At 38.2% G+C, this 13,158-nt stretch overlaps 1 protein-coding gene across 2 annotated transcripts in view; it reads right to left on the bottom strand.

Annotated features, from left to right (window-relative positions):
- The window catches only part of SLC39A9 (solute carrier family 39 member 9), a 42,276-nt gene that overhangs the window by 7,661 nt on the left and 21,457 nt on the right, over positions 1 to 13,158 (bottom strand). For both annotated transcript variants that reach the window (XM_028505538.2, XM_028505541.2), the window contains exons 3-5: positions 10,017 to 10,214; positions 3,617 to 3,685; positions 1,766 to 1,851 (exon numbers count right to left, since the gene is read on the bottom strand). In XM_028505538.2, the coding sequence (XP_028361339.1) occupies positions 1,766 to 1,851; positions 3,617 to 3,685; positions 10,017 to 10,214 (353 nt within the window). The remainder of the gene's footprint in view (positions 1 to 1,765; positions 1,852 to 3,616; positions 3,686 to 10,016; positions 10,215 to 13,158) is intronic.

Raw genomic sequence — 13,158 nt, 5'->3', positions numbered from 1 at the left:
CTCCATGGAGGGCAGAGATGGTGGTAAGTGGTTACAGCCAATCCTTACAGCTGACTGGCCTGGGTAAATCCCTCCCATTGATCTGCCAACAGTAACCAAGGCTTAACTATAAAAGAAGGGTGTACTCAATCCTTGCAAAGGGTGCACCGCAAGTACCCAGCTTGGGTGATAGGGGAGGCTGTGCCACTGGACCCTACAAGATACCTGCTACATTAGGCCACATTACCAAGACACGGAGTCAAAGCTGCTTACCTAATACATAGAAACAAATACAGGGAGGCTGCCAAATTGAGGAGACAAAGAAACATGACCCAAATGAAAGAACACAACAAAACTCCAGAAAAAGAGCTAAATGAAATAGAGATAAGCAATCTATCATATGCGAGTTCAAAACACTGGTGATCAGGATGCTCAAGGAACTTAGTGAGAACTTCAACAGCATAAAAAAGACCCAGTCAGAAATGGAGGATACACTAATTGAAATAAAGAACAATTTACAGGGAAACAACAGTAGAGTGGATGAAGCTGAGAATCAAATCAATGATCTGGAACATAAGGAAACAAAAATAAACCACACAGAACAAGAAGAAGAAAAAAGAATCCCCCAAAATTAAGACAATGTAAGCACCCTCTGGGACAACTTCAAGAGGTTCGACAGTAACATCACAGGGGTGCCAGAAGGAGAAAAGAAAGAGCAAGAAATTCGAAATCTATCTGAAAAAATAATGAAAGAAAACTTCCCTAATTTGGTGAAGAAAACAGACATACAAGTCCAAGAAGCACAGAGTCCCAAACAAGATGGATGCAAAGAGGCCCCCACCAAGACACATCACAATTAAATGCCAAAGGTGAAAGATAAAGAGAGAATCTTAAAAGCAGCAAGAGAAATGCAGATAATTACTTACAAAGGAGTTCCATAAAACTGCCAGCTGATTTCTCAAAAGAAACTTTGCAGGCTAGGAGGGATTGGCAAGAAATATTCAAAGACATGAAAAGCAGGAACCTATAGCCAAGATTGCTCTACCCAACAAAGCTATCATTTAGAATGGAAGGGTAGATAAAGAGCTTCCCAGACAAGAAAAAACTAAAGGAGTTCAGCATCACTAAACCATAATTATATGAAATATTAAAGGGACTTATTTAAGAAAAAGATAAAAAATATGAGTAAAAAAATGGCAAAAAATACAAATCTATCAACAAACATAAGAAACAGACTAAGCAAACAAAAGAACAGAGACAGAATCATGGTTACAGAGAGAATTTTGATGGTTGCCAGATAGGAGGGGGTATGAGGGAATGGGTAAAGAAGTGAGGGGATTAAAAAGTACAAATAGGCAATTACAGAATAGCCACGGGGATGTAAGGTACAGTACGGGAAATGGAGTAGCCGAAGAACTTATACGTATGACCTATGGGCATGAATAATGGTGGGGGGATTGCCTGCGGGAGTGGGTGGTGCTGGGTGAAGGGGGAACAAAAGAGGAAAAATCTAGACAACTGTAATAACATAATCCATACAATACAGTCAAATAAAATCAATAAACACATCCTTGGGTGAAGATTTAAAAAAAACCCTTTCAAGTAAAAGTTTAGGAAAATGATAACAAAAAAGCAGCTATGACAGACTTACTCAATTCTCTTAAATGGACAGCTATCATGAAAATAACTAAAAAAATTTCCCATTCCAGAAAAACATTAATGATAGAAGATAAATTCTAATTATGAATATATTCAACATTAAATCTTACACCAAAATTTTGCTTACCTTATGTAGCATTATTGCCACAAACACAATTAACTGAACACTAGTCTGTGACGTAGAAGCTGCTGCTCCCAATGCAACACCATCAGCTAAATTTGAGAAAAGCAGAACATAAAACACTATAACAACAACTATAACAGTGTAGTGGTTGACTGTGTGGGCTGTGGAGGCAAGTAGAGCTGGGTTTGACTCTGGGAAGGTTACTTAAACTTCGTGAACTTTTAGCCTTCTCATCTCTAAAATGGATTCAATGAAGTATGTATTGTTGGGTTTTCATGAGGGTTAACTGAGATAACATATGCAAAATGCTTAGCACCTGGCCCAGAATATTTACTATGTCAGCCATTATTGTTGATATTATTGGAAAAAGTATGATGCTCAGACAATCAAGTGATAAGCCCTGGCCAGGTAGCTCAGTTGGTTAGAGTGTCATTCTGATACACCAAGGTTGTGGGTTCAATCTCAAGTTGAGGCACATATGAGAATCTACTAATGAATACATAAGTGAGTGGAAGAACAAACTGATGGTTTTCTCTTTCTCTCTCCCTTCCTTTCTCTCTCTAAAATCAATTCCTAAAAAGCCCACTGATAATCAAATTGTAATAACAGAAATTTCAAAGAATTTAAAAGGAAGTAGCTCCACATCTTGCAGATGCAAAAACAAAATAAACACACAAGACTCCGCATGGTTGACATAGCAGGAAATGTTGGTTGAAGGGATGAAATTTTGGTTAGAAAAGCATGTGATAATAGAGAGGTCCAGATAACAGTGTGCCACCTTTCAGTCTTTGTCACTGACAGAATCCGACTATGGGACAGGTTTTGGGTTATGATTCTAAGGCATGCCCAGTGAGCAATGCTGAGACTTCCATACTCTACAGGCCCCCTTTGCCTAAACTGACACTTGGGGCTTATAGTGGGCAGCAGGGCTGTTCAGTACAAAAGTGCTGAGGCTCTTTTCAAGATGAAATTCTTGGATAAAGGTCAGCAAACTTTTCGTAAAGGGCCAGATAGGAAAGTTTTATTTTATTTTATATTTCATTTTATTTTATTTTATTAAATCCTCACCTGACAATATGTTTATTTATTTTTTTGAGAGAGAGAGAAAGGAAGGGGAGAAGAGAGAGAGTGAGAGAAACATCAATATGAGAGAAACATAGATCAGCTGCCTCCCTTATACACCCTGACAGGGGACTGAATCTGCAGCCTAGGTGTGTGCCCTGACTGGGGTCAAACCCGCAACCTTTTGGCGTAAGGGACGATACTTCAACTAAATGAGCCACCTGGCCATGGCCAGATGGGAAATATTTTAGGCTATGTGGGCCATTTGGTCTTTTGCAACTACTCAATTCTGCCATTATTGTACGAAAGCAGACACAGATAATATGTAAACAAGTAGGCATGGCTTCATTCCAATAAAACTGGTTTTTTAAAATATTTAATTTATTTATTCTTGGAGAGAGAGGAAGGGAAGGAGAAAGAGAGGGAGAGAAACATTGATTGGTTGCCTCTTGCACACACCCTGACTGGAGATCGAACCACGGACCTTTCACTTTGCAGGGTGATGCCCAACCAACTGAGCTGCACCGGTCACGGCTGTTCCAATAAAAATTTATGTATAGACCCTGAAATTTAAATTACATGTAATTTTTATTAGCCATGAAATAACCCTTTCTTTCAACCAGTAAAAAATATAAAAACCATTCAGTACACCAGGGCTCGTGCTTGCACTGGAGGACTTTATTAAGCACCCCTTTCCCTGAAGGCCAGCCTAAAAGTGGTTCATGTGGATGGTCCCTGTGATGTAAACACTAAGTCTCTCACTGTGCAAGAGAAAAGAGAAGGGCTCCCTACCTGCAGCATGGACGACCAGACCCAGCGTGGTGGTGATTTTGGAGTTGCTAGACCTTGCTGCTTCTGGATCTGAGGTAAAAATAAGCAAGGCAGCCATTAAGCAATGAGAAACAGAACTGTAAAGACTACTGACCCAGAGGTAGAATCATCCTTTGAAAACTTAAAGTAGATTATTTTTCTCACTATTGTCTTTTTTCTTCTGCTTCAAATCCTTAAAAGCTTCCCCTGTCCTGAAGAGGTGGACGGGAGAAAACTCTTCATTTGACCCAGCAACCTCCCATGTGCTGACTGCTACAAGCAGTAAAAACAAGAACTCTTGCACACTCACAAAAATGACTCCCTTCTAGAATCTGCTTGCTTTAGATCATTCTCCTGTGTCTTTAGGTAGCTGTTTTTAAAATTTTGTCCAGAGTTTAGAATTACCTATAGAGGGGGTGGTCTGATAGGAACTTACTTGCCCACACTGAAAGCAGAATGCTGAAGACATTAATTTGGATCATCTAGTCAAGGTACTGTATGATTTCTTTATTTAGTTACTTCTTTTTCTCTTCCAACTAATAAACAAATCAAAATTTACCCCCTAGATTTAACAGTCATTGATGATTTTTGCCTAAGCCGTTTTTTACTATGAAGCTTGCAAGAATGATGATTCTCCAACTCCAGCATTCTTTCTACATTTACCAGTTGGCATTCAGCATTCTATCGTGAGCAAGTACACTCCCTTTTCCTTCTACTTGCTTTCTCCCTCCCCCCAACCTCCTATCTTAACTACTCCCACTCCTCAGATGGGCTTATTGATTCCCATTTTGTCAATGCTTTACACTTATTATTATTATTAATTATTTGGTGCTCTGTCATTATCTAGCCAGTGGGAGCCCCTTCAAGCTGGTTCCTATATCCTGTGAAAAATTTCCAGCTTCTTCCTTCTTGCTATTTTTTTTCTTTTTGGAACATTAGATGTTCCTAGCTCATTTTGTACCCACTTTGCTCCTGTCCAGAATGAGCCATTTCTCTGAATATGTTAATTGCTAGTGGGGTGTCTTTCCTTCTAGGCCCTCCCTGCAGACTGAGCTAGGAGATAAAGACATAACATACACACATACTCCCTTACACATGTAAGTTTCAGAAATCATGAGTCCAATCACTCCAATTCTAATCTAATCCATCCCTACAAGGGTTCTTTCTTGACTTCCCCAATTCCATACGTGTATGTCCCTTCTTCCACAGTGAGAACACTGTTTCCACCAATAGCAACACATTTTACTCATTTGCTTAATCCTATAACATACCTACAACAGTTTTAGAATGTTTTGCCCATACCATTACAAAAAGCAAAGCATACTAAAAAGAGTTCACTGCTTATTTATGCTTTGTCCCAAACTCCACCTGAGACTAAAAATATATAAGCAAATACTACGTTCATAAGTTACTTGAGTTAGGTTTTAAAAAATATATTAATTTTAAAATTATTGATTTTTTAAAGACTAAAGATATATAAGCAAGTAAAAAGCAAAGCATACTAAAAAGAGTTCACTGTTTATTTATGCTTCTTCCCCAACTCCACCTGAGACTAAAAATATATAAGCAAATACTATAGTCATAAGTTACTTGAGTTAGTTTTTTTTTTGTTGCCTTTTTTTTTTAAAGATTTTATTTATTTATTTTTAGAGAGGGAAGGGAGGGAGATAGAGAGAAACATCAATGTGCGGTTGCTGGGGGTTATAGCCGGCAATCCAGGCATGTACCCTGGCTGGGAATCGAACCTGCGACACTTTCGTTCGCAGCCCGTGCTCAATCCACTGAGCTACGCCAGCCAGGGCGAGTTAGGTTTTTTTAAAGTACTGATTATGCTATTGTAGTCCCAATTTTTTCCCCATTGCCTCCCTCTGCCTGGTATCCCCATTCCCTCCAGTAATCCTCCTCCTTAGTTCATGTCCATGGGTCGCGCATGTAAGTTCTTTGGCTTCTCCATTTCCTATACCATTCTTAACACCCCCCTGTCTATTTTATAGGTACAAATTATGCTTCTTAATCCCTACATCTTTTCCCCCATTTTCCCCCTTCACCCAGCTGACAACCCTCCAAATGACCTCCATATCCATGATTTTGTTCCTGTTATGACTGTTCGCTTAGTTTGTTTTTTTACATTGAGTTGTTGATAGTTGTAAATATGTTGCCATTTTAATGTTTATAGTTTTGATCTTTTTTTCTCAAATAAGTCTCTTTAACATTTCATGTAATAATGGCTTAGTGATGATGAACTCCTTTAGCTTTACCTTGTCTGGGAAGCACTTTATCTGCCCTTCAATTCTAAATGATAGCTTGGCTGGGTAGAGTAATCTAGGTTGTAGGTCCTGGCTTTTCATCAATTTGAATACTTCTTTCCAGCACCTTCTAGTCTATCAGGTTTCTTTTGAGAAATCAGCGGACAGTCTTATGGGAACTCCTGTGTAGGTAACTAACTTCTTTTCTCTTGTTGCTTTTAAGATTCTCTCTTTATCTTTCGCATTATCTTCAGCATTTTAATTATGAAGTGTCTTAGAGTGGGCCTTTTGCATCTATCTTGTTTGGGACTTTCTGTGCTTCCTGGGCTGGTATGTCTATTTCCTTCACCAAATTAGGGAAGTTTTCTTTCATTATTTTTTCTTTCTTTTTTTTAATGTTCTTTTCTTTTTTAAAGATTTTATTTATTTATTTTTAGAGAGAGGGGAAGGGAGGGAAACATCAATGTATGGTTGCCTCTCACATGCCCCACACTGGGGACTTTGCCTGCAACCCAGGCATGTGTCCTGACTAGGAATGGAACCGGTGACCCTCTGGTTCACAGGCCAGTGCTCAACCACTGAGCCACACCAGCCAAGGCTCTTTCATTATTTTTTCAAATAGATTCTCAATTTCTTGCTCTTTCTATCTCCTTCTGGCACCACTGTGATATTACTGTTGGACCTCTTGAAGTTGTCCTAGAGGTTGCTTATACTATCCTCATTTTTTGGGATTCTTTTTTTCTTCCTGTTGTTTTAATTGGCTGTTTTTTGCTTCCTTATGTTCTATATCATTAATTTGATCCTCAGCTTCATCCACTCTACTGTTGTTTCCCTGTAAATTGTTCATTTCAATTAGTGAATCCTTTGTTTCTGACTGTATCTTTTTTACGCTGCTGAGGTCCTCACTAAGTTCCTTGAGCATCCTGATCACCAGTGTTTTGAACTCTACATTTAACAGATTGCCTATCTCCATTTCATTTTAGCTCTTTTTCTAGAGTTTTGTTCTGTTCTTTCATTTGGGCCATGTTTCTTTGTCTCCTCAATTTGGCAGCCTCCCTGTGTTTGTTTCTGTGTATTAGGTAGAGCTGCTCTGACTCCCTGTCCTAGGGATGTGACCTATTGTAGAAAAGGCACCTGTAAATTGTATGGGGCACAGCCTTAGGTTATTGCCCGGGTGGGGTAACCCACTTCACAGTTTTGTGACTCTATGTGGGGGGAAGGCTCAGAGAGGAGACAATGCTGCTGCCTGTCTTTGGAGGTTTGCCTGGGCTTGCCCCATGCGACTGGCACCCTTCCAGCTGTTGCCCTGGTGCTGAATCCCAGAGTTGGTGGGTCTGCACACATTTTAAGTCTGTGCAGGCCCTTTAAGCAGTCTCCTGAAAATCTGGCAGTTTCTTCTGCCTCTCCAACCCCCACTGGTTTTTACAGCCAAAAGTTATGCTTTCTGGCATTGGAACCCTGGACTGTGCAGTCTGGCCTGGGGCTGGGATCGCTTGCTCCCAAGGTATCCTCCCGACTTCTATCCATCACACATGAATGTGGGACCACCCACTCTGCCACCGCTGCCTCTCACAATACACATCTCCATCCCTCCTACCTGTCTGGATGAATGTGGCTTCTTTAAATCTTTGGTTGTTGGACTTCCATAAAGCTCAGTTTTCTGATGGGTCTGGGTGTTATTTGTTTTGAGGTCTAGTTGTAATTTTTTCTGTGGTTGCACAAGCAGGCAAAGAGTGGTACCTATGTTTCTATCTTGACCAGAAGTCTGAGTTAGTTTTTTAAAATCCCCTTCAGTGTGATTGTGTTACTCATTTAAAATACAGTTCATCTGTTTCAGTTAGCTCCCCTATCACTGTTGATTTTATTTTATTTTTGAATAAGGAGAATATTAACATGTTTCCAAAAGTCAAAACTATGTCCAAAAGGCAAGCCCAGGGAAGTGCCATACCATCCTAACACCCCTCTATCAAAGCCCCCACCCAGCCTACCCCACCCCTTATAGGTAACCAACTATGTTTTCCAGCTGATCCATCTCTTCCTTTTTTTGTAAAAATAAATGTGTATATTCTTATCATTCATTCTTTCTCACACAAAATATAGTATAGGATAGAAACAAATTTACATTTTTGCTTTTTCATTCACTTAATATCTCCTGGAAATCTCTCCCTATCGGTTCACAGAAATCTGATTCCTCATTCTTTTTCATAGTTACACAGAACTCTGTTATATGTACATATCACACTTCATTCAAGCAATCTCATAACTGGACATTTAAGTGGTTTTATAATGATAAAGAGTGCTGAACTGGATAATCTTGTGCATAAACATTTTCATAATGGAGCCATATTACTGTATTATTGGAATAAATTCCTGACATGGGATTTTTGGCTAAATGTACATGTAGTTTTGTTAAATACCGCCAAATTCCCCCTCACAGGAACTGTACCATTTTGCATTCCCACAGGACTAGATGAGAGTCTGGTTCACCACAGCTTTGCCAATAAAGTGTATATATAGTCAGGCTTTTGAATTTCTGCCTGACAGGTGAGAAACAGCATCACAGCAGAGTTCTGATCTGCAATATTCTTATTTCAAGTGAAAGTGAACAACTTTTCATATGCTTAAAAATCATTAGTATATCTTTTTTTGAACTATCTGTTCGTGTCTTTTGCCTGCTTTTCTCCAGTTCTTTTTAGGCCAAGGGTTATGAACCTGAGATCCACAGAGGAGAGCACATATAGAGAATGCAGGCGTGACTGTGGCCTTAGCTTGGGAAAAAAATACATTTCTATTTTTATTAATCTCTTTTAAATGCTAAAAATTAGCATTTCCTTTCATTACAAATGTAGACAATAAACCACAAACAATATCTGTACTACCTACACTTTTTTGCCTGAACCCAGATAATTTTATATTATTTTACAGCTGTTGTAGATATCTTGACATTATTGTGTTCATTCATCACTACTTTAAATTAAGGGCTTATAGAACTGCTGCCACATTGCCTGATCAGTCTTCCTGTCTGTACATGCTCACGTGACAGAGCCAGGCAACCATCAGGCATCTGTGCACCTAACAGTCATTTAGCTGTCAGACAGTAAAAGTCATGGGATCACTGCCCACTGGAGACCAAGATATCTGTGCTGCCTTCTAGTACTTCCTGTCTACAAAAATTCTGTCAATGTATTTGAAAAGATGTATCTCTAAAACCCTATGTCTATTATAACTCTTTCAAATTGATTTCTATTTTGATGGCTTCAAAGTTGTATCACAGATCAAAATTTGTTTTTATTTAATACAAACCATATCAAAGATGTTGACCTCACTGAAGATGAATTCAGTGATCTGAAGACAAAAAAATTACTATAACTGGGGTTAAATTTAGAAAGTCTTGGAGAATTCTAGTTCTCCTTGTCCTTAGATAAGCTACTTGAAAGAACCTTATCTTTCCTTGATAAGCAAGCTACAAATGTGCTTACATATATTCATAAGAAAATATCTTTGTGAATCAGGGTTTTCTACACTAATGATCATGAAAACAAACCCCCAAATGAAATGGATGTTCAACTTGACACTCACGTTGCCTTGTTAGAGCCCATCTCACATTGCGATGTTCTTAGTCAAGCTAAGCAACACTAGTAGCTATCATACAAATACCCTAAAAATAAAACCTAACCTTGCTTATAATTTAAACGTATTATCTAATTATTTAATGCATTGATAAAGAACACATATATTACTAGGTCACAAATTTGTATTAGTGCTTTGGTAACTATATTTCAATATAATTGTTCTTTTCTGTTCCCTATGCACTATGTTTTACATGTTTAAAAACATTACTCAAAAAAAAATGTCCACAGGCTTTATACTACTGGAGTCCCATGGCACAAAAAGGGTTAAGATTTCTGCCCCAGACTCTTAAGTAAACTTGACAGTTTTAAGATAACGAGGGTAGTACTCAATAAACACTGTGTCTCATGTCACAACTCACTAGCTCCTGCAACTAAAATGTTCACAGGAACCTGAAGAGTTTTAACCCTAAATCAGGCCTGTGCCACACATTAAAATATTCAATCATTTGTGATTTTCTAAACTGTAAATTTACTGCATGCCCCGAAAGCCTTAGGATCACTTACCATCAGTAGAATGCACATGGGAACTGCCAATCTGGTCCACCAGCAACATGAAAACAAAGCCCAGTACGAGGGAAACACCAATGTAGGCATGCAGCTGTGTGTGGTCATGGCTGTGCTCATGCTCATGCACAACTGGTACTTCCGCTGCTTTGTCTGATGCAATCACATTCTGTGTTTCACTCCCTTGGTGGTGTTTCCCTAGAGCAGGATGAACCATAAAGAGAAAAAGTGTTTTCCTCTTAAAACATTTTCATGTAGAAGCTTCCATTCTTTGGTGTTTCCAGCTCTACTCACTTCACTGAAATATCATCCCTTTCCTATATTGTAATCCAACTATTCATAAACTCCTTCAAGTTAAAGTCCATAATGAAAAAATTCCCACGTGTCTTTTGCTTTTGGCATGCAGACCTTTTAATTGCCTATTCTCTCAAAACCTAGGAAATGGAAGCAAATCACCAAGCAAGCAATCATAATCCCAAGGAATATTATCCCCAAATCCTCACTTTTGGCTAAGAAATTCATGCCCATCTCATCAGAAACCACAGTAAATTTTGCTCTGATGAAAACAGGTGAATGAAGAGAAGTAACAAAAGTAATCACAATCAAATTCATCTAGTTTTATACCTAGGTTGATATTAAAACTGCAGATAAAGAGCAAATTGAATATAACACTTTTAGCTTTAAAAAATATCAGGGGGAAATCACTAACTAGAAACCAAAAGGGGAAAGCAGTTTAAAAGAGGCACAACCTGCAGTCTAAATTCAGTTCTAGAATTATCATGATTATCCGGAGATTCTGAATTATAGTAAATAACACCTGGCCAAGAAATACTACTAGTTTATATTCACATATTTGACACTCAAAACATAAATGCTCCAAGGCCAGAATCCTTATACATTTTTTTAAAGTTTAAATGTAGAGCAAAATGACAGAGAAAGCCATAAGCTGGTAAGTGTACCTCTCTTGCAGAAATGAGTGGGAAATCAATACTGAATCATTACACATAACAACAGTCTCAATGATTATCTATGAATACATCACATTTATATTTAGGTCTTTGACCCAAAAGCCTGCTTTCCTAAACATGTTCTGAGGAATTATGGGGGTTTCAACTTTTAGCTCCACAGTTAACAATTACTGCAGTACTCAATAAACTATGTTTTTAAAATCTGTTTCTATAGAAAGTTTTCTCACATGAATGCTGATAACTAATTCCAGTGGTTTTAGAGTTATAATTACAGAATATGTGAGAGATGCCTTTTTACATTAATTAGTGTTTAACAGTGCTTATTAAAGTATCAGAGCACTTAGTTAACATGGTATATTGAGCTCTGAAAAAAAAAAATCTGTTAATTATCATAATTACAAGGTCCATGGAAGAACTAAGCCATAAGCTGTTGTAACAAGTAAACAAAGTTCTTTATTTAAATTTAGAGAAAAGTTGGTTTCATCTACAAATAAGAAAAGAGAGGGAAAAGGTGAAGGGAGAAAAGATAAAGCAGGAGAAACTATAACGACTGTAACTAAACTCATCAGTATGAAGAGAGGTATGGAAAATTTGGAGACAGTTTAAATAAGCTAGTATCATGGTTAAGCTACCTAAAAATATTTACTTTTATAAAGAATGATGCAGACTTCCAGTGATGGCCAATGGATTAAATCCACTATAGTCTCAATCATGTACTAATTAAGATCAAAACTAAACAACATCAAGAAGAGAGAGGTCAGCAAAAGCTTCAAAAAAACCCAAAGGACCAGGAAAAGGGGCTGCTGAAAGGTACCAGTGTACAGGGAAGTTCCCACTCCCTTTTCCCTTCCCTCCTTTTTTCTTTCCCAGCCTAACTTGAAAGCAGCCCCAGTGGCAGAATGAGTGACACTAACGTAGGAACCCAAGAAAAACCCCATCTTTCTGGCCACAGTAACTAGGAAAATGCTCTCAATTATCTGAAAAGTATGGAGGGAAATTCAGTTATTCTGTTCACTTTGCTCCAAAAGCAGCCCAGGTTACACACAACTATGCAATGACAGCACAGGCAGGTAAAACTCCTAGAGAAATTTCTGGGTCCCCTAAGGAGCCAGAGAGCATCAGAGAAATATTGGAAAGAGCTGAGGGTAGTGTCCCCCTAACGCTGTGTATAAATGACACAAGTCTGAGACTCACCCCCAAAATCTGCAGGGACATGACATACCCAAAGCAGCATTGCAAAGGCTTTGAAAATTGAACTAAAATTGGAAACATCACCCAAAAAAGGCAACACTGAACTGGCAGTCTGAACCCAACCAGGGTGACTGCCTGCTGAAATGAAAGAAATAAACATTTTCCAGAGGATTTTGAAAGGACCCAGAATCTCAAATTCTTATATTTAAAATGTCCAGAATACAATTCAAAATTACTTGACATACAAAGAAAAAGAAAAATATAACCAATTACCAAGGGAAAAGATAACCAACCCAACCCCAATACAACTCAGACACTAGAATACACACAAGACTTAAAACTATGCTCTCTGAGGTAAGCACACTTCAAATGAATGGGTGTTATCAGCAAAGAAACAAAGTATAAAAAGGACCAAGTAGAAATTTTAGAATTTATCTGAAATAGTAAATTCACTGAATGGCCCAGCAGCAGAAAGGAGAAAAGAGGAGAGGGTCAGTCAGCTTCGCTACCAGGGCAGAGTTGAACAGGACCAACAGGGATCACACGGCTCCCAAAGTCCAAAATATTTACCATCTGACTCTTCACAGAAACAGTCGGTCAACCCCTAGTCTAAACACGTCAATTAGAAGACAGAGATTGTCACATTAGATTTAAAAAACATGATCCAACTATATGCTATTTATAAGAAATTCACTTGAAATATAACAAATGACATAAATTAACAGTGAAAAGATGCACGAAGATATACCATGTAAACACTGATCAATAGAAAGCTGGAGTGGCTATATTAATATCATATAAAGTGGACTTGAGAACAAGGTCAATTCATCAATAAGACAGCAAACCTAAATGTGTAGGCACCTAGCCAAAGAGGTTCAATATGCATAAAGCAAAAACTAATAGAACTGAAAGAAGAAATAGACAAATTCACAATCATCTTTAGAGACTTCAATACTCCTATCTCAGTAATTAATAGAACAATT

This window comes from Phyllostomus discolor, chromosome 1, assembly GCF_004126475.2.
Source record: "Phyllostomus discolor isolate MPI-MPIP mPhyDis1 chromosome 1, mPhyDis1.pri.v3, whole genome shotgun sequence".
Lineage (NCBI taxonomy): Eukaryota > Metazoa > Chordata > Mammalia > Chiroptera > Phyllostomidae > Phyllostomus > Phyllostomus discolor.
This window is presented reverse-complemented; position numbering and strand designations above follow the sequence as displayed.